At 42.2% G+C, this 26897-nt stretch overlaps 1 protein-coding gene across 1 annotated transcript in view; it reads left to right on the top strand.

Annotated features, from left to right (window-relative positions):
- ACBD6 (acyl-CoA binding domain containing 6) overlaps window positions 1-24538 on the top strand; it is a 131293-nt gene extending 106755 nt beyond the window's left edge. The window contains exons 7-8 of the mRNA XM_024552942.4: window positions 5168-5198; window positions 24253-24538. Of these exons, the coding sequence (XP_024408710.2) occupies window positions 5168-5198; window positions 24253-24407 (186 nt within the window). The 3' untranslated portion in view covers window positions 24408-24538. The remainder of the gene's footprint in view (window positions 1-5167; window positions 5199-24252) is intronic.
- Window positions 24539-26897: the final 2359 nt, after the last annotated feature.

Raw genomic sequence — 26897 nt, forward strand, 5'->3', positions numbered from 1 at the left:
TGCAGCCCAGCCCTCTTTATGGCTGGCTCTTCTCGTGGTCTGAAATACCTGCCACTTGCCACTGCTGTTACAGCTTCTAATTCCCACTGGCTGCTGCTAGTGCTGCCCCAGTCTTGCTTCTAATTACCATTAGGCTTTGCTGCCCCTCTTACCAATTCTGCTCTCTATGCCTTGCTTTCCTTCACTTTGCTCTTTCCGTGTCCCTTCTGCTTCCCATTGCGTCTCATATCTCATAGGTAAAGACTGGCCTAGCATTGCTTTCTCAAGCCAGCAAGAAGAATCCTTCTCTACAGTGAGCCAACTAGTCACATGTTTAGTATGGTCCATATCAGCATTTCCCCCCAGACTCTGGGCCCTATTCCAGGTGCTTGAGAATGCCAAAAAATCAAGTTCCTGGCTCAGTGAGGTATAACTATATTGGTTTTCCTGCAAGTAGTTTATTTTTTTTTAGTCTTATTTAATTTTTATGCAAAGTTTTGTGCTAGATGCAAGAGCAGATCACAGACATATTCATATGATACAAGGTAAAAGATGAAGGTGGGTGAGAGAAAATTTAAGGAAGGGTTGTGGAGGCTCGTGGTTCTGCTTACAGTTTTGAGTAAGAGTGGCTGCTTGTAAAGCCAGTCTCAGAGAAGCGGGTGAAAGCTTAGAGCCCTGCAGGAGCCCGAACAGAGGACCCGGCCCGTGGGAGAGCAGCTCCCACGATGGCAAAGAACCACATAGCGGGGCCCAGACAGACGTTTTTCCTTTCTTATTTGAGAGTCTGGGTTTTAAATGTCCTATGTTGTTTTGTCGTTGGTGTTCCTTATGAATTTTTATTTATTTGAACAGAAAGGACAGGGAGGTATAGTGTAGGGGGTGCACATTTCTATGCTTTCGTACTTTGAATTTTAAGCATGGTTGAATCTGTGTACATTTTAACTTTATTGTGTGATTTTGTTTATTTTTAATTCAACTGAGTATTTTTATTCTACCCTAGTGTATAATCCCTTACAAAGATTTCAAGTGTATGACCAATTTTAATTTATTGGAACTGTTTTTGCTGCTGTTTATAACAACTCCATATTTATTACATTTGAACATTTCTTTTAAGCTAAAACAGAAAGGAAAAGCATAAATAACCATGACAAACAACCCTCCTCTGGTGTGGTCATTTGAAATGAAACAACCAAAAAAATTTAATCAACTTAAATTTAGAAAAATTAGCTGATATAAGTTGTAAACCAGATGAGTAAAAGCTTTCACTTACTCATTCTTGACATTCAATTCCATTTATTCTTCGTAATATATTTTAAAACAGAATGTTTATAAGACTAAGGTTTGGGTTTCCATATCCTATTCTTAGGTTACCAAGAAAAAATGTTTGGAATCATTGTCATACTTTAATACAAATTACACTTTAACATACAAAGAGGAATAACAGGTAAAGATTTTGTAGATACAAGATGATGGGTTTTATTAAAGCATCATAATCGTAATAGAGTATTGTAATATAGTAGTTAATTCTAAGTAATTATTAATAATGATTAAAAACTAAACAGGGCATACATTAGTTACAATCATCTAGTTCATTGATTGAACACGGCTTGAGTACTTACTACGTGCTAGGCACACAAAGGAGGAATGAAGGAATAATTTACATTGGGTTCCTAAAGACTACAATTTGACTCGAGGGTCATTTCAAATAGCCATCCGTTGTTTTCACCCAAATACCTGTTCTTAGACATATCGAGGTAGTTATAACCAATTCAGAATGGCGGAAAATTCTCGATGTCTTTTTAAAGTGCTTCTCTCTAGCACTCTGGGATGACAGGAAAGATAACACAATTAGAAGACAACTCGGTCGTCCTCCTATCTTTTTGTTCCCCACTCGCTGATCAATTCTGCAGCTAGAGTCGTGGTTCTTATGTTCATATCCCTGCTCTAATTGATTTCTTGGTGGACATGCTCTAGGTTGAAAGATCACAAATCTCAATATTTCCCATTAAACACTGTAACACTTCAGCTCACAGCATTGGAACTCAAAAGCCTCAGATTAGGCGCGGCGATCTGAAGAACACCACGAGCAGGAAGTGGTGGGGTGGGGCGGGCTAACCCTGTCATGCTCGTAACTGAAAACAGCCATTTCTAAGTGACCATGATCTTAATCGGTTTGATCAGGTTTTATTGGAAATAGCTAATAATGGCAAGCACCGAAACATGTTTGTAAACATATAAATGGTATTCCAATTCAGAGAGGGTGCAAATGAACAGTAACTTTTTCCTGTTACGTGCATGTTCAAAGGGTAGTGTGCCGATCCAAGGGAGGGGGACGCCTGTAACCTTCAACTGAAGGCTTCACTCATGCATCTAGAAAAATTCTCAGAAAAATAATAATAAAATACGTTCGCAAACTTCTAAATCATCAAATTAGTTTAATCATATTCTATTACAGGGTCACAGATCTCATAGATAAAGAACAGCGGTACATTCTAAGCTTCGAAATAATATTAAAAATTATCCCAAATTGCATTGCTCACTCATAATTTTTATCATTACTTCTAATATCTCATAACCAGTTTTCTTCAGTGCCTCCTTATATATTCACTTGGAATTCTATTTTGAAAATAAAATTTGTATTTAATACCAAATTATCGGATAATGACAGAACTTCTCATTAGGCACATGGGAAAATTCATCCCCGCTCTCAGCTCGGCTGTTACTCTTTTGAGGATTCGTGCTGCCCTACTTCCTACTCCGTCTTTAGAACTGGCGCTGGAGAGAGGGTCGATCAAGTCTGCATTAGAGTGTCAGTGTCACTGTGGTCACAACAAGGACATCCAGTAACACTCGGCAGAACTTCCTGCCCATGGAGAACATCTAGGAAGTGCGTTATTTCCATGGCCCTGTGTATGAAATCTTGACTTGGAAATAAGGCCTTTAATTCAGTTTGATAAAATGCTTTTAGCAGTAAGGAAAAAACCAGGATTTGCCTACCGAGTTTTATGCACAGAAAACAGCAGCGTAATTAGGGGCTCGATGTTAAAAGGATAATTTAAATAGCGTTTCCTGTGTATCAGTTTTGAGCAAAATATTTAATACTTTCATCAGTACTTCATACGGTGGAATAAAAAAAATAAACGTACTACATTTGATAGGGTGCCCAATCTGGAGAGAGAAGAAAACTAAGTCCTTAAAGAAGACAATTATTAATAAAATGTGCACATGATCGAAAATAATAAAAGTTAGAAAGGGTTACTGCAGAATACCTGTGGGGAGAGAATCTCTCAAGAGTGACCAGCTTGTTCTGTGCACAGATAGAGAAAAGACCACAAGTCAACCTGAATATAAAGTGATTTGCACCTGGTTAACTATCAACTGCGTCTCCTGTTCATCATTGTCTAGGCCCATATTGGCTTATTACACCTGACATTATACTCCACGCTATAGGAGGTATGTGGGGACCTTAAAAACATTAAGTTCAGAGAAGAGAAAGAAGGTAGTCAAGAGATCAAAGCGTAAATCAGCAAGGAAAGATCAGTGTGTGCCTTCACTTCATGAGACTACACGCTGTGTGGGAGACACCGCTAGGCCCTGGGGAAGGACGCCGCTTCTGCCCGTAAGCATCTCGCAGCCCAGTGGAAGAGACGGGCGGGCACACACAGTGCGGGCCACGCCACAGTAGTAGAAAAGAGGGACACCCAACCGCACCGGGGGTCCCGGGGGTGTCCTGAAGAAGATGAGCTGTGTCGTAACACTGTACAATGAAGTTTTTTAAATTCCCAAAGCTTTAAAAAGAAAGTGGTAAGTTAAACCAACAGTGGGCTGCCCAGGAAGGATTGGCCGGTCTCAATACCCACCAACCACCATCAGGAAAAAAGTAGACTGAAAAAATCCCACCAACACGGAGTTGACACGGAGAGTTTGTCTCGGCCTGTGCTCCAAGGCCAGTAGCGGGAGCACGGAAGGGAGGGGGATTTGCCCTTTTTCAATTCACACCGCATAAGTGTTCAAAAATCTCGAACCTAAGAAATCAACACAAGGGTCTCGGACTGATAGCATCTCTGTGGTGCCTAGCAGAAATGAAAGCAAAATCATTCTAGAGGGAAAGACTTTCAATCCGGGAACACAGCCCAGAGTTTTTCACAGAGAAAACCCCACTTAAAATGAATTTGCAGTCCAAGATCATAAGCACACAGGAAGCTGTCAGCAAAAAGCGAACCTCAGGCAGCACAACAAACATCGTGTGTATCATCACCCCACCTCCTCTCCTTGAACTCAAATCAAAGAAATACAGGGACTATTAGGGTCTATAAAATAAGTCTACTTAAAATGCCCAAGCATATCAAAGACAAATTTCAAGAATGTGAGAAAAGAGCAAGACGCTATCTTTAAAGGATTGCAGGATAGTTTTCCAGCAGAGCGAAGAGCGTTTACAGATGTGGGAGTCTGGGAGTCCAAATGGGTCTTCTGATTAGTAATTGATGGTCACGAAATTGGAAGGAGAAGGAATTGGGAGGAAAATGCAAGGTTTCAGTCATAAATTGCCTTGCATTCTGTATTAGCGAGGACTCGTTTGCAAGTGACACAAAGATGACACTTGTCTTGGGAGTATTTTGTCAGCGGCCTCCCTTAACCAAAAAGGCAAGGGTGCAGTTGGAATGGCAGGAACTGGAAACTCTCATCCCCTCTCTGCCTCCCACTGCTCTTTTTATCTTTGTCAAGACTCTTCTCTCCTGCTGCGGACTGCCTTTCTCCACACCTTTTACTTTTTGTTTTCTCTTTCCTAAATGGCGGTGCATTACACATAACGTAGAATCAACCCTTTGACCATATTTAAGTGTGCAGGTCTGCGGCATTAGCGCACTCACATTGTTGTGCAGCCATCACCACCGTCTGTCTCCAGAACTTTGTCACCACCCCAGCCTGAAACTCTGTCCCCATCAAACAATAAACTCCTCTCTGCTCCCAGCCCCTGCCGACCGCCATTCCAGTCAACAGTCTCCTTTTCTCCAAGCTACGGAGCTTTGTCAAAAGTAACTGGGAGGCTCACAGAACTGACTTCCTCATTCCTGTATCTGATAAACCTACGGAACTTTGTATGTCATATGTGTTTGCTGTAGCTAATGTACTTCCACACTTTTGCAGTAACTTAAACTTCTAAATGTATTTTCTGTTTCTTTTACAGGACAATGAAGGTCAAACTGCTCTACACTATGGTAAGATGTTTCTAAATTATTAATAATCATTTGAAACTTCTCTCTATATGATTATCTCAACTTTGTCCAACAATGTATCGTACCTAGAAAAATGCCTGGCCACTAGCAGAGATACAGTAACTTTTTATGTAAAAAATAGGTTAATAACCTCTAAAGTTGGAGATATGTTAAAATTGTTATGGGCACATTCATAGTAAATTGAGCATTTCTGTACTATCAACAGAAATGAAGGCTCCTCCAACCTCCCTTTGAAAATTTATTTCATTCTTTTTACTCTCAGTGACAACTAAGATGCTAATCACTGTTACTGCAGGAACGAGAATCTGTCCTACAAGCCACTTTCTTGACATAACTGAAATGAAGAAACATAAATTTTGTTTTTAACTCATTTCCCCTACTAATTAGTCTCGTTAAGTAACCTTCATTTAAATCACCTATAAAACAGAGAATAATCTGTAAGATGGGAAAACATGGCTTTAAAGAGCTACTGCATAGATTTAGTGAGATAAAAGATACTGAAGTATTTTGTAAACTGTACAGTACCAGTAAAAGTATTTTTACTTGTATCCTATTTGGGTGTGAATATGGTTGAATAAAAGACAACCATCAAAATTTGAATCAGATTAAGGGCCGACCACCTTGAGGGAGAGATTAAGGGCCGACCACCTTGACGGAGGGAAGACATAAGGCTATGTTGCCAGTTGTGGCAATCCCAGATCTCCCATCAGCAGTAAGTAGCCCAAATGCCCCCGATCGCTTGTGTCCACTGCTTCGCATTTGCTTGGGTGTCAGGAGCCTCACTGGGTTGTCTGGCAGTCTAAATTATTGGGCTAGCTGTTACGGTAACTCATCAGCCTGGTAATGACCTAGTATAACCTGGGTACCAAAACATGGCAGGAAAAATGAAAATTGTAAGTCGATCCCACTTTTGAACATTTATGCAAAAATCCTAAATAGTATTTTAAAAATAAAGATACGTTATGATCCAGTTGAATTTGTCCCAGGAATTCAAAGATGATTTAACAATTTAAAACATTTATTAATGTAATTTTCCACATTAGCAAATTATGTGAAAAACTATGTGGTCAAGTCAAATGCAAAAAAAGCATTTGAAGAAACTCAACACTTAACTCTAAGAAGCAATATGGAAAGTGATTAAGACATTGGTCTCTGAAGTGAGACTTCTGGATTCAGATTCTAATTCTAGTACTAAACTTGGGTCATTTATTTAACTTTACCATTTACACGTGGGAAATAGGGGTAATGACCTCAGAGACTCATCGTGAACATACAATGAGTTAATCCATGTAAAATGCTTAGAACAATGTCTGACACCATGTGGTATGTAACCACATTTATGTACTCAAAAAATGTTAACAAATATTATGGTTTGTGATAAAACTCTTAATTAACCAGGAATGGAAGGAAAATTCTATGGTATGATTAAGTTATATATCCAAAACCTAGTACAAACATTATTATTAAAGGTGGAATATTTGAAGCATTTCCTTTAAAATCAGAAACAAGAAAAAGGTGCCTACCACAGCCATCTCTCTTTAATATTGTATTGGAATTCTAAACTACACAGAAAGAAAAGCAAAAGAAATAAGAGTTATGTGGCATGGGTAAAAAGAAACAAAATTACCATTAATCTCTAACAATATAAGTAGCTACATAGAAATCTAAGAGTCTCTACAGTCAAATTATTAAAACTAATAGTACAGTGTTTAGCAAGGATGCTGAATACAAGATGAATTTTTAAAAATCACAACTTAAACATTAGTCTAACAAGGTGGAAAATGAAAAAATGTGACCGTATTATTTACCAGGGCAACAAAATCCTAGAATACATCCTACAATATGCAAAACCTTCATAGAAAAAATTACATTCCTTTTTTTTAAAGATTTTCTCAAAAGATGTAAATAGGAGAAATAGTCCATGTTAATGAATGAGAAAACTCAATATCGTAATGATGGATTCTCCTGAAATTAGACTACAAATTCAGAATTCTCATTAGAATTCCAGCAGACTTTTTGTGGAATTTAACAGGCTTGTCCTAAAATGTATATGGAAGAACAAAGAGCCCCAGCTGGGGTGGCTCAGTGGATTGAGTGCCAGCCTGTGAACCAAAGGGTTGCCGGTTCAATTCCCAATCTAGGGAACAGGCCTGGGTTGCAGGCCAGGTCCCCAGTAGGGGGTGCATGAGAGGCAACCACGCATTGATGTTTCTCTCCCACTCTTCCTCCTTCCCTTCCCTTCTGTCTAAAATAAATAAAATCTTTTTTAAAAAATTAATTTATATGGAAGAACAAAGAGCCAAGAATAACAGAGGCACTTCGAAGGAGAAACAGGAAGAGGGACTTGTTCTTCCAAATAACAAGATGTTGTTTCAGAGCTGTAATAACGAAGGCAGAGACCAGCTGCTGCCCTGACGTGTGGGGAGCTCCACTGACCTGGTTCCCTGTGAAACAGTGAAACATATTTTTAAAAATACAACCATTTAAAACTTCTGGGAATGGACCTAAGGATACATAGCAAGTGAAAGAACATCTAGTCAAGAAAACCTGTGAAAATTTGGAAAGAAGGCAGAGCCCATGGTATTTGAAACAAGGTCACCCCCTCGTCTTCCCTTCGTAGCTTAGCAGGGCAAAGACTCTACTGCAGAACACAGGAGCCAAGAATACAGGCTCCCTCTCCTCCCAGCTCCCAGGCAGGGGGCCTTCTTCATGGGGGGAGGGGCTTCAGCGTTCCTCATCCTGCTTCCAGCTGTCTTTCACTGGACCTGAGTCCTGGGCAAATGCAGAGAAAGCATACAAAGCACCAAAAATCCAAGTCATTATTTAAGTTATGATGACTGCATTAAAACTTTAAACTTCTATAAAATGAAAGGTAGTATAAGCAAAGTAAAAACAGAAGGTACAGCTTGGGAGAAGATATTTAAAATAACCTACATAAGATCATTATTCAGAATATATCAAGAACACCTTCCCAGTCAATAAGGAAGATAATCAGATAGAAAAATACACCTCAAAATATGGATAATCAGTTTACAAATGGGAAGAGCCAAATAGCCAATAAATAACAAGAAAAGATGCTCAACCTCACTAATAAGTATCAATAATCTAAGATTATAACCTTCTTGCAGGCTAACAAGTTAGCCTGACACGGTTTCATGGATGCTGGCAAAAAGACACAAAACTCCTGGATCAGAGACAAAAGACTATTAACCTCACAGCGAACAGCTTGAGTCCTACAGCAGCTGTACAGAGAAGCCCAGGGAGATCCTGCACACACAGTGTGTCATAGCTCAGCTTAGAGAACTCTAGTCTTTTATAACGAGCTGCAGGCAGACCTGCCCACCCTTTGCCCTGGAGAACACACTGCCTTCATTATACTGGACAGTAAACAAACCTGCCCTCTACCCTGGAAGAAAACACTACCTCTGTCCACTATGCAAACATCCTTGAAAAGACAGTTCAGAATGAAATCTGTCATTACCTCTGTTTAGAAGAGGCGCAGAAACACAAAAGTCCCTTGGAGAACTGTATCCCAACAATAATCATGGAATGCAGACTAAAACCTTTAGATAAGATTTCACACTGCTCACTGGCATCATGTAGACGTCTGCTAATATTAGCATTAGGGTGTGGAGCAACACGGACTCTCACACACTACTGACGAGGGTGTCAACTGTTGGAACCACTTTGGAAATCAGTTTGGCAAGATCTAGTAAATTCTACCACCCAGCAAGTCTGTTTCTAGATACACGAGGTCTGGCCAGAAGGTATCCAGCCGTGTACTATGAAAAATAGAGACATCTATTGAAGTAGATACAAGAAACATTGTACATAGGACAATGATACCTCAGTCCCCTTCAAAGTAGGCACCTTGGGACCTCACACAGTTCTCCCAATCACTATGAGCTGTCCTGTCATATTTTCCTGAACCTCATCAACGGTCTGAAATCGCTTTCCTTTCAAAGATGATTTTAGTTTTGGGAGAAGCCAAGAAGTTGCAGGACCCCAGGTCTGGGCTATGGGAGGGCAGAGTTGCCTGGGTGATTTGATATTTCACAAAAAAACTGCACGAGACGTGATGCACGAGTGGGCTTACTGTCGTGATGAAGCTGCCAATCACCAGGTGCCCATAGCTGCGGCCTTCTGAATCATCTGAATAGTTTCCATGGAGGAATGTTCGAGCTAAATGCAAACTTTGATGCAGATTTGTTGCTCAGTCATTTTGAATGCAATGGCCATGCAGTACACATGCTCACTCAGCTGCGTCAACGGCCCCCACTGACTAGCACAGTGAAGTCATCATTGTTCACGTGTACACATTCCAATCCACTCTCCTTGGCTGCCAGGTTACATTGATGTCACACACACCATTCTCATTAACAATGGCTGGACTTTCTCTGGACAGACCTTGTAAACCTTAGAAATACTGCCGAACATGTATATGATGAGACATGATTAAGAACATTTGTTGCAGCACTACTTGTAATAACCAAAAATGTGTTGTATTCATCTTTAAGGCCCTCACTATACTGTACTTAAAGTATTTGTTAATTAAAATTACATATATACACACAAACATACATGCATACATATCACCAAACGCCTTTGAAAGGTATACCATTAAATTTGTGCGTATACAATACAGTATACAGGTAAAGTAATTTCTAGGCTCCTTTCCATAAACATCCCTCTAAAGTAGTTATTATTTTTCCCATTTTATGATTGAGGAAACCGAAACCCAAAGAAGTTAATAACTCACCTAGTGATACACTCACTAGGCAAGGAGAGAAAACGAATGCCTTCCCGTGCCTCCCTCCACAGCACTTACCTCTCACTCCTCAGAAACGTTTCTGTTATAATTCCGCCATGTAGCCCTTCCACCACCACCAAGAGCTGGCATTCTAAATCCTAATTTTCAGCCCAGAAAAAACTTCTCGGCCACCTCCACAGCCGTGATGCAATCTGGGCAACCAGGCATAAATCAAACCACTGATAATCAGAAAGGAGAAAGAAGAACCCTCTCATAGCGATCATGAGGCCTTCGGAGCAAAATTCAGGGGTTCCTTTTATTCCTGATGCCTGGTTTTAAGAAATCAGTTTTTTCTTTTATGCAAAATGTTTGCCATAAGGTTCAGAGTTCACAGCTGTGCTTAGAAAGTCAACCCCACCAGCGCGCCCTCATGCTCTGCTAACACAGTTCTTATTTCCACCCCCTGCTGCCTTCTTTCACCTGCCACTCAGACAAACTTTAGCACCTTCTCTGTGCCACGTGTCGTGTTTTCCTTTCATATCCTCACCGGAAACTGTAGAACAGCTCACCGGGACCGAATGCGCCCTGAGACTGTAGCTCAGTCACTCTGTCGTCCCTAGTCAGCCGTCTGGGGTGTCTGTCTCTATGAATGTGGGGATGTGTCTGTTTAGGGTTCATATCTATAAAATACATTTCTAGACAGCAGCTGGGTTGGGATTTTTCAAACGGGCTTTCTGACCGGCTTTAAACTATATTTTCTTTACTGATGCGGAAGAAATGTTGTATGATGTTGATACGTGAAAGAATTAAGGTGCAGAGCAGTGTATATAGTGTGCTGCCTTGAATACATCTGTACACATTTGCAAGTAAATGCATAAAATATTTCTGGAGGATACACAGAAAGCTAATTTTGGTTGTCTAAAGGAAGAGGAACTTTCACAACTGGAGAGGCTAGAATATAAGCATAGGATAAACATTTTTTCCTATCAGCCTTTTAATACCTTCTGTATTTGGAACCATATACGTATATTACCTGTAAGTACTGTGAATGTGACTTACCTTCTTAATTATATTTCATTCATTCCACAAATATCTATTGAGCGCCTACTACGTATGGATGCCCCAGACTTCAGGTGTCCTTCACCTCCCACCCAGCAAACAAGGACCCCATAGCCGTAGTGGTGAGTGTGTGAGCTGCACTGGGTATAAGCTGAGAAAACCATGGACTTGGTTTTCAATGCCAGCAAACCCTGAGAATGATACTTCTTGAGCCAGAAGGAACTGAGACTCTGCACATTAAGCCAGGACCTTCAAAGGGCTATACCCTCAGTTTAAAAAGAAAGAAATGTTAAGATTAGAAAATGTCCCACTGGTGTAAGGAAGGAAGAAAAAGAAGCTTATCTCCCACATACCAGAATCTGGGTGGGAAAAACAGCCCCACCTCACACAAGTTGGGCATCTAAAGTTATAGCCTCTAATTGTCTCAGGAGTCCTCAAGTCATGAAATTAACACAGTAAGTGCAGGAGGCTGATTGTCCCTAGAGACCTGGTGGAAACAAATGTAAACTCTTAAAGGGCACTTGCTCAAGCAAGGCAGCCGGAAATTCCTACAGAAAGAAGCCCTTCCCAAAATGAGCTCACAGTCCAAAATTACAGAATGCACCTGGGTGAGTGCCAGCAGGCGTAAACATCGCAGGATCAGACTTTGAGGGACTTCAATAAAACCACCAGATTGAAATTACCAAAATAAGTGTATATAAAATCAAGGAGTCAAAAACCAGAGAACGACACTCCAAAAAGGAACAGGCAGTTTCGAAAGAGAACAAAATAGAACTTCAATAAAATAAAATAAAAATACAGAAATCTTACAAAGGGTAGGTTAAAGTGCAGAATTGGCACAAGGAAAAAAAACTGGTGAACTAAACGATAGTTCTAAAAGGCAACAGAGAAAGATAAAGAGATGGAAATGTAAAAGAGACACAGAGTGTAAAATGAGAATGTTCGGTGTTTTTCAATAGGAGTTCCAAAAGGAGAAATTAGGGAAGGATCAGAATTTGAGAATGTATTTACTGATGATGTGCTTCCGTTGATGGAACATTGGAATCTTCAGATTCAGGAATTATGATTTCCGATCAAGATAAGTATTTGTCCAGTGGAATTCTGTGCAGCAATGAGAAAGAACCACAGCAACATTCAAAGTCTTGAAAGACTCTCATAAGCATACTGTTGGGTTCAAGATGCCAGATACAAAAGAGTACATACTGTAGACTTCCATTCTTATAAAGGTTAAAAACAGGAAAACTCGTCTCCAGCCCTAGTGGACCCTGGGGAAAAGGGGTAGGTAGCATTTGAAGGAGTTAACAGGCAGGGTGGCTTCCGATATTCTAATAATGATCGGATTCTTGATCTGTGTGCTAGTTACTTATATGGACAAGTTCATCTCCAGAAAATGTATGTACATAATTTTGGAACCCTTCTGAATGTATTGTATTCTCAGACAAAAATTTCATACATAAGGGAGAAGTCCAAACCTGGCCTATCACAGAGTGGGGTCACTGGTTTCGTGTCTGTAATCTCTCAGCCCTCCCAACACAGGTCTGAGCTCAGCCTTCTTTTCCTGCGTTCGCAAATGAAAGGCTGAAGTCCAGCGAGCCAGTGACCTTGACGGGGTGGCACAAGCTGCAGGGGGCAGAGCCTGGACGCTCGGCCAGGGCTTCTGATTACACTTCCAGTCCTCTCCCCATAATTTCTTACATAATGACTGTCCTGGTATCCTTTTAAAGCAGACATTATTTTGTGGAAGATAATCTCTTCTAGAAGCAAAATAAATGAAAATCCTTTATCATTGGTCACCTCAGTCAGTGAGTCAAGGCTGTTTTTCAAAACCGTATTTGTGAGCAAACATATATCGATATCTGTGTCTGTCTGTGGGCTTTTATAGTCTTATTTCTGTTTATTGAGAGTTTAGATTAGACATTAATAAAAATCATCCGAGGTTCGGGAATCCTGCCCAAAATTGATCTTGTAAAACAACCTCTATTTCTCTCTCTCAGATCATATTATTCATTGTAGAAAGAACAAAATAAATATCATATATGTTATAATCAAGATAATTAAACACTAAAATAAGATCATTAGTTAGAGGTTTTGGCATTACAAATATATAAAACTAGAATATTCTGACAACCAGGAATGTTTCATAAAATTAATATTTTAACTTAATAATCACTTATAGCAGTAATTTATTTTTAATTTAGATTTTTTTTTAACCAGGTCAGTAGACTTTTGCTAGTTTCTAGCCTTGTCAAAACTGAGTTTGGCATGTAATAATAATAATAATAATAATTACCCTCTATTAAGTCCCTACCAAATGCCAGGGAATCCGCTGGGCATATTTTATCTTTTTAGTTACTTAATATTATTTAACCTTTTTTAAAAATTTAATAGGCACTCAGTAGCTATTTGTTGATTCAATTTTATTTTAGAACCCTTAACCTACTCTTGGAACTTTCATACAACTGGAGGTACAGTTAAATCCAGCGAGTGCAGACAATGGTGAGGGTGTCTTGGGGGTTAGCTGTTATTTTTCATGAATTACAGTTTGGCTTGACAGCTGTCCTTGTGTTGGCAGCTCCTCTGATTAGAGCAGTTGTCAAACTCCGTCCTTAAGCAGGTTGTAAATCCTGGCTTCTTCCGATTAAAACTGGGCCAGAGCCAATGGCAGGGTAACCAGGGCCGGCGTTCTACCACTGTCCGACCTTACTAGTTCTTTCTACGTAGGCTTTGCATGGCAGTGTCCTAAAGCCCTTGTTTGCCTTTGTTTTGCTTTGGTGATTTCGAGTCTTCAGGTGCTGGTCCTCCTGTTATTTTGTGATTAAACACTGCCCTTGCTGAGGAGTGTATTAGTATAAGAGTGGTCTTGCTTGTAAATGGCCTGTTAGCCTTCCCCTCCCCTCCCTCCGCTGGGAACACGCACATCATTGCATCTGCGTCTCCCAGGGGAAATCAAGGCTTTTCCTTGCACGTGTAGTCATGTGATTTCAGAGTGGGCAGGCTTTCTATCCTCATGAGCCCTCGGTCTTCCACGTAAAGCACCATCTGTTCTGTTCCTTCCACGCTGTTGCAGGGCAGTGGGAGGAGGCGTTAGAGTGAAAATAAATAAAATAAAAAAAGAAAGAAATTCATCATCAAAACCCTGAGGATTAATGGAGTCAGAAGGCTCACTGCTCTGAATGAAAATTCATCTTCACCTGTGCCAGTGTCAGGGCTGCCTCTGTGGCACTTGACAAATAGAGGCTCCCAGGGCACCATAAATTCAGCAACTGCTCTCCTCCCTACAGACTGGCTCAAGCTTCTCCGAGATGGGCTTACGACTGCTTTTGTATTACCCAGCACATGGTGGGCACCAATACATCCCCTCATTAACTGAGTAAAATGGTCGCCCCCTTTCCTTCTCGGCCGTCTCTCATCTTCTTTGCCTTTGTTCATCTGGAGGAGGTGGGCAGCTCACACCTCTCTAAAGGATGACTCTGCCTCGTGAATGGTGCTTCGCCAGAGATGCCAAAGGCAGAGAAATCAATTAACTAATGAATTTTGAGCAAACACTACGTTCCCAGCACAGTGCTAGATGTAGGGGAGAGTATAAAGAAGCATGAAATCAAGTCACTCACCATCTAATTGGGGGTTCAAAACCTGCTTTTTAAAAAAACTACTTGTTGGGCACCTATGTGTGCCAGTAGGCTCTGCTAAAAATAAACACAGCTGATGCCTATCAACAGTGAATCTACAAGAGGTAGTTCCCGCCTCATCCCGGCTGCGGTTCACCTGTGTGGTTTCCCGTCCTTCCACTCAGTCTCTCTCTCTTCACTTCCTTTTTGTGTCTGCTCCAGCTTCCAGATCGCTTACGCTCTCCTGTCAGTCTGTCTTTGCATAAACCCCAGGCATATTTATTACTAAAACTCCTTTCCTTACGGATGCCATACTGCTTACTCGGAAGTACTGTTTTGTAAGTAACCCTTACATTCCAAACTTAAATCTCACTTTATAGTTAAACTGGAGCTAACATTTTATTCACATTTGTTAGGTGAGTGGATTGTTATACAGCCCAGTGAACCTTTTCTTGGCCGGTTGGCTGTCGTCCTCTAGATGTGGAACTTAAAAATTTAAGCTCCGTTCGGCAGTTAGTGCTCACAGATGACAGCATCTCTCACTGCCGGAGAGGGCAGTTCATCGCACAGCACGTGTGCAACTGATGTCCCTTCGTCTGAGATGGCCAGCTTAGTGCCGTCAGCCAGAGTACACATCCACTGAGCCTTGGTCTTCGTGCTTAGTCGTCTCAAGTGCTGGGTTAGGTTTGAGCGAAGCGGGGTCTCACAGACCCTGCTGGTGGTTATCCTGTAGTGCAGACCCGTGCACTGGGAAAGTTATTCCTCTGGCACAGCTTTAAAAGTTCCAGTTTTAAAACCTAACCAAGTGTTTCTCATAGTAAGTCGAGACTGGTAGCTGCGGCAAGAAGGTTAAATGATTATTTCTCAAAATATAAATGTCATATAGCTAGTTCTGTGCAGGAGAAATAGCCTCTTCTCACAGCTACTTATTACTAGGCCGTGTGTCTTTAACTTTGTTATATTTTGTAAGAAACTGTCTTCCATTGGAATCTAATTTGGTATACAGTGATTCATGGTATTCGGTTCATTATATTATTCTGGGAGAAAATTTTAAATTCTCATGGGATGTTATAATTCTGAACACTTCCGTGGAGTCCTGGGCCCTGGTAAATACACGCAGTCTTCGCCTTCCTCCCTGTCTGTGCCGTACCTGAGATACGATCTCCACCCACCAGCCCCCCGTCCCAGCACTGGAACGGGCAGTTCTTGCCTTTCTCTGCTTTGCACCTAGTCTCTATTCATTCGGTCGTCAGGTACTTCAACATTTGTCATTTTAGTAGCCTTCTAGGAAATCCCACACCACCGACAGCAGAGGTAGATAGGGTTCCCAATTTGGTCTGATTTTCACTCACAAAAATTTCTGCCCTCCACCTCTGTTCACTTAGGACCACCTCTGACCTTGTGCTATTATGGATTCTCACTTGGTGCCTAAATTTGTCAGCATGGGAAACATAAAGGTTCACCAACGCTGTCCCAAGTTTCTAACTCACCCCACCCTGGTTTGGGCTGTTGGCTCCATGCCCACTTCCCAGCATGCAGCCCGGGAGCCCTGAGCTGGCAGCACCCACCAAGGGAGCCAGAAAAGCGCCCTTACCTTCACCTGAGTGCCAACGGAGAGCCAATGTCCCACTAAATCATCGAAAACCAACCTCTGGGAGGGTTCTGTTTCCACTTAAGATCCAGCAAAGAAAACAATTCCAAAGAGTGACAAGCAAGACACACTTGTGTCTTGCTTGTCACTCACAAGCAATCCCTCCCTGCAAGACACACAGACTCTCACATTTGACGGAGTGACTGGGGAAGAGGCGGCCACCATAAAACAGATAAAAAGGAAACTGCTAAAATGAACACATTCTTAAAGTGACTGGAATGAGGTTTTAGAATAATTCAGAGCCAAGAAAGAGCCCTCACTCCAGGGCTCCTTCTCATTAAGTGGGCGCTCTGAGAGAAACTGGGGACAGAGAGGGCCCCTTCGGGGCATGCAGTCGTGAAACCCTGCCACTTCCCTGGGCCCTTACTTCACAAGGAGCAAAACCCTTCAACCCCTGGAGGAAAAGCAGAAAATGTTTCTGTCCTCCTCCTGTCCCTGAGCCCAGGCGGATAGCCACTGCTTTTGCAGGAGGAACAAAAGCAAAATCTATTTGCCGCGAAGAAGGGACAGGGAAGCAACCCCTGGGCCCTGAACCCTGCACCAGCACAGAGATCGCTCACCACTGGGGCACAGCGGGAGCCTCTCTCCCACCCAGGACATGTTCTCCCTCGTACAAGGTAGAGTTGGGCTGGCATTTGTGGGTGGGCATACAAGGACACTGAGAAACCACCACCCCTGAGGGCCTGCCTGAGACTGAGACCAGCCCAAGAGGACAAAGAACTCTACCCCACTGCCACCATGCGCTTCATCCTGAATAATAAGCAATAGCAGTCAGAGATGGGGGAAGAGAGAGCGGGAGACTCGCCCTGTGAGAGACATGCAGAGACCATGCAAGCTGAGGGTGGAGCGGGAACACTGAAGAGGCCCTCTGGCACCCTGGGCTGCACACTAGCGTGAGGCGGCAGCAACCCACGAGGGGAGGGATTTGAGATGAGTGACGCACTGAGGTGAACCCGCAGCACCAACAGACCGCAAGCACAGTTCAGCTGCTCACTAGGTGGACTCGACACCCACGCCCATGGTGTGAAAGGAGAAGAGGTGTACCTTCTGGGGGTAAGCAGTATTGTTGCTTCAGCCTCCACTGCCCTCCCACACACGGTGTTCTTCATTCAGTCAAAAATTAGGGGACAAAAGCAAGGAAAAAACAACCCATTGTCAAGCAGTAAATCAGTAACTGGTAGAGCAAGTAGATAATAAATCAGCAGGGATGTGAAAGACTTGAGCAGTGCTGTCAGTCAACTTGACTTAGTTGATACCCATAGACCATTTCACCTAATAAGTAGACTAAACATCATTTCAGGTACACACGGAGTACTTTTTAAAGATCATACTCCAGACGCTAAAACAAACTTCAACAAATGTAAGTCATGCAAAGTTTGCTCTGTGACCACCTCAGAATTAAATTAAAAATTAATAACAGACACATATCTAGAAAAATCTCCAATTGTAAGAGACTTAAACACACTTCTAAATAATTCATAGGTCAAAGAAGAAATTTCCAGGGAAATTAGAAAATATTTTGAACTAAATGAAAATGAAAACACCCTCTCAGCATGTGTGGAACGCAGCTAAAAGCAGTGCTTACAGGGGAATTAAATGCTGTTACTGGGAAAGAGTAAAGGTCTCAGATTGATGACCTAAGACTACCTTTAAAAACTTTAGAAAAAGAAGAGCAAAGTAAGCCCAGGATAAGCATAGGAATAAAGTAATAAAGATCAAAGCAGAAATTATTGAAATAGAAAACCAAAAAAATTAATGAGACAATCTGTGAAACCATTGAAAACCTTTGAAAAGGTCAATAAAACTGAAAGACCTCTAGCCGGGCCAATAAAAGAAAGAGAGAGAGAGAAACCAAGATTCTACAGATATTATGAACAGTTTTATGCAAATAGATAAGAGAAACATGAACTATTTCTCTCAAAAAGAAATAGATAACCTGGATAGCCTTAAATTTATTAAAGACACTAAATGGTGGGTAAAAACTTTCCCAAAACAAAATCTTCAGGTCATAATTGCTTCCTTGGTGAATTCTACTAAATGAGGAAGAAATAATACCAAGCCCACACACAACTCTTCCAGAAAATAAAAGAGGAGGCAGCACCGCCCAGCTCAGTCTGTGAGGCCGACATCACCCTAACACCAAAACCAGGAGAACACCTGAGATGAGAAGAAAGCTACAGGCCAATATCTCCCATGAATATAGATGTAAAAATCTCTAACAAAATGTCAGCAAATTGAGCCCAGCAATATACAGAAAGGGTAGTAAATCATCATCAGATGTGTTCATCCCAAGAATGCAAGGTTGGTTCAGCAGCTGAAAACCATTGTATTTCAGCATGTCAACAGATCAAAACCCAAAACAAAACATGCAATCGTCTCCACATGTGTATAAAAAGCAGATGAAAAATCCAACCTCCCTAAATGATTTAAACACATACATACGTGCATACACAAAGCAAAATAGGAATAGAGGGGAACTTCCTCATCCTGAGGACATTGGTAACTTAACATTACCCTTAACGGTGAACGGCTAAATGCTGTCCTGATCAGTCCACTTAGGTTTAACCTTGTATGGAAGTTCTAGCCAGTGCAGTGGGCAAAGGAGAGAGAGAAACAGATACAGATGTAAGTGGAAGAAATAAAACTTACTTTATTCACACATGATATGACCACCTATATGGAAGACCCCAAAAATCTGTGTTTCAAAAAAAACTATTAGAATTGGTGAGTTCAGCAAGTTTGCAGGATACAAAAATCAATACACAGAAATCAACCATACTCCTATGCACTCTTAATGAATAGTTGGAAATTGGAAGTTACAAAGTCAATATACAAATACCAGTTGTTTTTTCTTCATGCTTGTAATGAACCAATTTGAAATTCTTAAAAATACCATTGACAGCAGCCTCAAAAAACATGAAATTCTTAGGGATAAATCAAAATAATTGCACAATTTGTATGCTGAAAATTCCCAAACACTGCTGAGAGAAATTAGGAGAAATCTAAGTAAATGGAGAGAGACACTGTCGTTTGTGGATCAAGACTCGATATTCTTAAACCATTCATTCTCCCCAAATTGAGCTATATACTCAGTGCGATCCTAAACGAATTTCCAGGAGGACTTTTTGCAACAACTCACAAGCTAATCTAAAAGTGACACAGAAAACAAAGTACCCAGAATAGCCATACCAACTTTGAAAAAGAAGAAAGTTGGAGGCCCCACCCTTTGGTCAAGACCTACTATAAAGTTCCAGAAGTCAAGACATTGTGATATAAGAATCGGTATATAGATCAATGAAACATGATAGATAACCTGGAGGGACCAAGTATTAGAACAAAAGATGCCCCCAGTGGTCTCATCACTTAGGACGGTACAAGGTTGTCGGACAGAGCTCTGTGCCAGGAACTGTGAGTGGAGACCAATATATATTTTTTCTATTTCCTACTTACTCCCTTATCGTCAACATTCCCCACCAGAGCGGTACACTTATTACAGTTGATAAACCTGCATTGACATATCATAATCACATTGTAATACATTATAATCACCCAAAGTTTTCATTATGGTTCACTCCTGTACATTCTGTGGACACGTGTAAAATGACGTGCATTGGTCATTATGGTATCATACGACTTCTTTAACAGATACAGGCCTCTTCAGGTTGTATTTTGATACGAGTGTTGGCCAGTTGTCTTTCAAGGAACTGGTCCATCTCATCTAGGCTAGCACACTTGTGGGCACAGAGTTCTGTGTAGTTTCCGTGATTATCCTGTCGCGTCCATGAGATCGGTAGTGCTGCCCCGCTTCCATGTATGATGCGCAGCGTCATCCCTCCTCCCCCCAGTTCCTCCTTCTGTCATTCCGTTACCCATAGTCCAAGCAAGAATTCATGTATGTGCTGGTGGGAATACAAACTCTGGACGTGTGGTAGTTTCTTCGAAAAGTTAACTAGCCCTGGCCAGTGTGGCTTAGTTGGTTGGCCATTGTTCCTCAAAGAGAAAGGTCATGTGTTCGATTCCTTGTCAGGGCACATGCCTGGACCACAGGTTCGGTCCTCCGTCAGGGCGTCTATGAGAGGCACCCAATCGATGTTTCTCTCTCACATTGATGATGCTCTTCCTACCTTTCCCCTCTCTCTAAAAAATAAAAAAGTAGTCTTTCTTTAAAAAAAGTTAATTATTCACTTGCTACGTCACTCAGCAGTCCCATTCCTAGATATTTGCCCAAAAGATGTGAAAACGAAAGAGATCCACACAAAGATGTGTCCGAGTGTTCATCAGATCTTCATTCATAATGGTCAAAAACAGCCTAGATGTCTGCGTACATCCATGTAACAGAATGCCGCTCAGCAATAAAAAGGAAGGAACTTGCAGCAATGCAGATGAATCTCAGAAGCGTTATGCTAAGTGAGGAGCAAGACACAAAAGACTCTGCGCTATAGGATTTCCATTTCTGGAGAAGGCAAAACCGTAGGGACAGAAATCCGATCAGATCAATGGTTGCCAGGGGCTGTGGGTGGGGGTGGAGGGGTGACTGCAGAGAGATGGGAGGGAACTTTTGGGGGTGGTGGATGTTCCCTGTATTTCTACTGCAGTAGTAGTTACATGAATAGAGATAGCTGTCAGAATTCAGCGTTTTTTTAAAGAACAAACATTAACTCAATAAACCAGGGAAAAAAGCGGCGGTTGGGGACAGGGAATCTCACACTATATGTTAATTGGCACAATCCAAAGTAGATGAATGTAAATTGTAGTCAAAAAAATACAAGTGGAAATTTAATAACTGGCATTAACAATTTTTGCCTCTGAAGTTTTCTATTTCCCAGCCACAAAAATGGGTCTATTAGTAAGGACACCATTAAGAATTCTAAGTAATCCATATGTTATTTTCAAACATATCTCTCTGGCGTGGTACGGGAGAGACCACCTTAGGTCACGTAGTATAAATATGATTAACAGAGTATCCAGAAGAAGTGCTAAGAACCCTGGGACCAGGACACACGTCTTCAGAAAGTCACACAGGACAATAAAAGTAGATGGCAATGTGTACGGCCTGGTGTACCTGTGTTTAGCTCCATGAGTTTATCACGTCCCAACCCAAGGTGGTTTCCCCTCCGTGATTTTCTGTTTCTGTTCCCTCCCAAACTCCTGTTCTTCCTTCCTCTGGTTCCTTATTCTAGAAATAATGTCACCAACCCTGTGTGGCTCCCCCGACTGGAAGTGTTGGTGTCATCTTTGGTTCTCATAACTCTTTCCCCATTGTTCTTTTGGGTTGATTTGTGAAATATTTTTTTAAATATCAAGGATACTAGCTCTTGCCTGTCTTACGTATGTGAATGTTTTCCAGAGTGTGGTTTACCTTTGTGTATAGTATTTTTGTGTGTGTGTGGTATAGCTGTTTTACATTTTTATGTGTTCAAATTTATCAATTTTAGGTTTCTGCGTATTCAGATTTACCAGTAATTTTCTTTTTGGTGTCTGGGTTTCATACCGAGTGAGAAAATACTTGAACCGTTTTATTCAGTAAACGTTATGATCACAGGCCTTGGGTCAATGAGCTTTTCAAAAACCTATAAATATATCTGAAATAAAATACTCTTTGTCCCAGCAAACAAAAGGAAAATGTAAGAATATAAATAATTAAATGTTTAAGGGTCTAGCAACATAACATTGAATCTATCAGCTTCATCAATTATTAAATTTAGTGTTCACAAACATTTGTTTAAGTCTGTTGGTGTGTCCCACTCCTTGAATTTCACACCGTTGGCCCCTGCTGACACTGGCGCATTTCAAGCCCCCTAAAGAACTGCCACAATCTCCTCGTTGGCCTCCTGCCACAAAGTTCTGGCTCTGCAGGTCACTCTCTGCAGAACGATCATCCGAACACGGACGCCAAATTACGCCACTCCCCAGCTCCTGGATGCCAGACTCCTTAGAGTGGCTTTCCAGGCACCCTGCACAGTGGGATTAAAACCCAGCCTCTGCTTTAGACCCTCCATTGTCTCTGGGAGCCTGCAGCCAGTTCTCGGGTTCCCTGTGCCCCCAGCCTCTGGTAGTGGTGCTTTCTCACTCTGCAGCGCCTTTCCTCCTCAGTGTACCTGGAGCTTTATCTGGTCCTTCAAAGCCCAGCTTACATATTATCTACTGATGCTGTTTTTCCTGGTTCCTCAACTTCCTCCTCCCCCCCCTTTGCATGGGGTGTGTGTGTGTGTGTGTGTGTGTGTGTGTGTGTGTCTGCCACAACACTTACTCATTCTTTTGTGGTAGAGTTGCCGAGTTACATATTGCTCTCCCAGCTGTTTTATAATAAATTCCCCCGAGCAGAAATCTTACCTGTATCCTTGATAGGACTGATATAGTGTATATTCAATAAAATACTCATTGAATCAAGCTCCTTATCCTTCTTCCCTTTTATCTAACCTTTTGTTGTTGCTGTTGTGTAATATATCATACCACAAAAGAGTGATAAATGTGTAAGAAGAGTTTAAAATGTAGCTTTAAAAAAAGGTACCCACCACCTGGCTAGAAATAGAACCTCACCCACATCTGTGTCAGTTCAGTCACACAGCCTTCCCTACACTCCCAGCCCACGGATGAGCACTACCCCAAATTTGTATTAGCGATTTCCCTTACCGTTTCGCTGCATATTTGTGTCTCTGAACAGTGGTGTTTAGTTTTGTCTTCTAAAATTTTGTTTACGTGCAATCACACTGTGATCCTCTTTGGGGGTGTGTTCCGTCACCATTGTGTTCTGGATGTAAACTCATGTTCATTAGTTCTCAGTGTTGAATGGGATTTCGTTGTGTAAGTAAACAGTATTTGATGTTTGCATGTTATTCTGACCGGGCACTGGGGTGGCACACTTGCCGTCTGCCAAGGGCAGCGCTGCCGTGTGCGTTCTTGCGGCATCTCCGCGGAGCCCAGCCCCTGCAGACGCCCCTGCAGAGCACGCAGCTGGGCGCAGAGTTGCTGGGTCAGAGTGTGCGCTTGTCTAGGGTCAGTGCGTAACCCCAAACTGTCCGAAGTGCCCGCGCCAGTGTACCCTCCCAGAGCTCAAGGGGAGTGTCCCCTGCCCCAGTCCCCCTCACGGCTTGGTATTAACTAAGTTTTAATTTCACCTCCCTACTGGCTATGAAGTGGTGTCTTCTGGTTTTCATTGTCATTTCCCTGGTTACTAATGTGGTTGCTCATCGTTTCATGTGTACTGCCATTCCCGTTTCATCTTGTGTGAAATGCCTATTTTGCCTTCAGCCCACATGTCTCAGCACCATCTAATTAACAGGGCTTTGTTTCCTCATGGCCCTGGGATGCACAGGAGTGGAAGGCTCTGTGGTCTGGCCCCTCAGTCCGTTTTCCATCCTGGGGCAATACCACACCATCTTCATAATCAGTCTTGGTATTACAGGTCCTTGTCCCCTTCCTGTGCCTTGTGTGATTGGTACCATTCAGTATGTAGAGGGAAAAGAAGACCGTGTGGAGGGATGGTCTCATAACTAGGCCAGCTTTTGTTCTTTCACGCACAAATTTTAAAGTTCAGTTAGTTACCCACTTACCTCCTCTTCAAAGACAAAACATAATTTTTTCTTTGACATTGACAAGATTTTTAGCCTTTTGGGAGAGTCACAAACCTATAATCCCGATCACAGTACAGTAGATACTTACACACTATTTTGTTCTTTCCCTTCACCCCATCCTTAAGAATAGGATCTAGAAGCCTCACCATTAAAACATGTATTTCTTCTCTTGCTTGCTTCTGGGCAACCAACAAACCAATCTGATGTCGCTGATACTCACGAGTCCACTGTGCCGGCCCAGCTCTGGTTAAGAGGCCCAGTCGCCCTCTGGCCGAGTCAAGGGTTCCCCCGGTTCTGGGTTCCTTATTGTCGGGCACTTGCCGTTCCTGCTGAGGTCTCGTTTCTCTTTGTCTCTGAGTAATCTTGTCTCCGTATCTGTCCATTTCCCTGGCAGCTGCTGCCTGTGAGTTTGTGGACATCGTGGAGCTGCTGCTCCAGTCTGGCGCTGACCCCACTCTGCGGGACCAGGACGGCTGCCTGCCGGAAGAGGTGACAGGGTGCAAAGCCGTGTCTTTCGTGTTACAGCAGCACAAAGCTGACAAGGCCTAGACACAGAGACTGGGATGCCACCGTCTAACAGCACAGGGCATCGGCGACGAAAGAAAACTGGGAAAATAATGCTGCTTTCGCCACCCATCTCTGGTGTACACTGGCTAATAAAACCAGTTCTGAGGAACGGGGATTTTGAAGTCTCAGCAGTGCATTCTACTTGCATGCATTCCGACGAGGACAGCTTGGCGATGAATGTGTGTGCCGTGCGTGACACAATCCAGCTCTGCTGAGCGTGCTCTGAAATGTGTCACTGTGCTCGAGGGAGGGGAGAGGAGACACCCTGTATTTGACAACATTAAACATGGCTGCCCTTTTAAGAAACTTAGAGAAGCAAAACATGACTGACAGTTCTACACTGACAAAGGGGGGAAGTTCCTTGACATCCCGGCGTGGTGGGGATCACGTGATCTGGTGGCATTTTGTGCAGCAGGCCCTCGTAGGGAGCTAAAGTGTCCAATCTCTTGGTGGACAGAATCGGGGAGACAGGAAAGAAGAGGGGTGTTAAGAAAGCCAAAGAAAGGGCAGAATTGTGTCACATTCGGATGTAGAAGTCACAGGAAGAACCAGATTTACTGAAAACCTCAATACCTTGGGCATTTTAGTGATTTAGTGACCTCACTCTAGGATTGCAACACAGGGCCTGGGACCCACTGGTTAGGTCAGGAAACCTTAAACTCACCTTCACGTGGCAGGGAGGAGGTTCCCTAAACCCTCCTAATTGGCTGTGATGTCCCCGTCACGGACGGCATGGCGGCAGTCTGTATTCGAGCTCAGGCCTGAACTGTTGGGCCTGTTTGGGTCTAGCGTGAAATAGCCATAATGCCCTGGTCTTTAGGTGTGATTCAGGTTATTTCTGGGTACCAGGAGAGCATCTGTTTTTTACTAAAAGCATAAACAAGTAGAGCACAGTTTTTATGAATGGACAGACAAGTATGCCCACATGGAAACTGGCTCATAAATTTCCCCTTTAAGCCTAAAGATTACCCCATCTGGGGAATTTCTTGACGTTTCTTACTGTATAAGGAAAGGAGACAAGTTGTCATGTGAAAAGAAGTGAAATAAGAAACAGGTTGAGATGCAAACATCGCCACTTAAAAGTAATTTTTCTAACGTGTCACTATTTAGGTAACAAGCAATAGGCTTGCTTAGTGGAGCCCTCAGCCCTGGCAGGAGTTTCCGTAGCTCAAGCTGACCTGTCTGGAAACAAGTCCCTCACGGCAGACGTAAGACATGCAGGTGCTGCTTGCCGTGTGGCTCTTCTAACCCAGCGTCCTACTTTCTGAGCTGTAAGCCACACCGTTCCCAAAACTATTCATTTGTTAAGTGTCTGCGGATGTGACCTGCGTGTAGTACGGGCTGAAGTGGTACCGTCTGTCTAGCAGGCTTTCTCTTCACTCGGTGCTTTTCCCACAACCCGGCCACATTGCAACCTGCTGTTGAGCTGAACGCTCATGTTCCACACTAACTGAATGTGTTTAAGCAGCATTATTCGTGAGTCACAGTACAAGTGCCCAAGATGCTGCGTGCAGCTTTCCACTGACAGGCCAGCTGCCCCGTGGACACCACGGGTTTGAACTACGCGGGTCCACTTCCACACAGATTATTTTTCAGTAAATACTATAAATACATTTTCTCCTCCTCATGCTTTTCTTAGTGACATTTTCTTTTCTCTAGCTTATTTTATTGTAAGAATCCAGTAGATAATATATATAACACAAAAATTACATGTTAATTGGCTATTTATGTTATTGATAAGGCCCCTGGTCAACAGTAGAGGAGTTAAGTTTTTAGGGGAGGCAAAGATTACATCTTGGTTTCTGAGGCATTAGAGGGGTTGGTGCCCCAACCCCTGTGCTATTTTGAGGGTCAGCTGTTCTTTGTGTATTTTTAGGGCATTAGCAAATCAAAGAATGTTTATTCATTTAAGATTTACAGGGTAGTTATCTGAGCAAGAAACTATCAAGAACTCATTTTTTCATCTCTTTTATAATTTGATCGTGCTATTTCCTAGACAAGTTGCTTTATAACCTGTTTTGCCACATCTAAAACTATAGAAATTGTTCTTTTTTTAATATATTTATTGATTATGCTATTACAGTTGTCCCATTTCCCCCACTTCACTCCACTCCATCCTGCCCACGCCCTCCCTCCCACATTTCCCCCCTAAGTTCATGTCCATGGGTCATACTTATAAGTTCTTTGGCTTCTACATTTCCTATACTATTCTTACCCTCCCCCTGTCTATTTTCTACCTATCATTTATGCTACTTATTCTCTGTACCTTGCTCCCCTCCCCCTCCCACTCCCCTATTGATAACCATTCATGTGGTCTCCATTTCTGTGGTTCTGTTCCTGTTCTAGTTGTTTGCTTAGTTTGCTTTTGTTTTTGTTTTAGGTGTGGTTGTTAATAACTGTGAGTTTGCTATCATTTTACTGTTCATATTTTTTATCTTCTTTTTCTTAGATAAATCCGTTTAACATTTCATA

The sequence above is a fragment of the Desmodus rotundus genome, chromosome 12 (assembly GCF_022682495.2).
Source record: "Desmodus rotundus isolate HL8 chromosome 12, HLdesRot8A.1, whole genome shotgun sequence".
Classification (NCBI taxonomy): domain Eukaryota; kingdom Metazoa; phylum Chordata; class Mammalia; order Chiroptera; family Phyllostomidae; genus Desmodus; species Desmodus rotundus.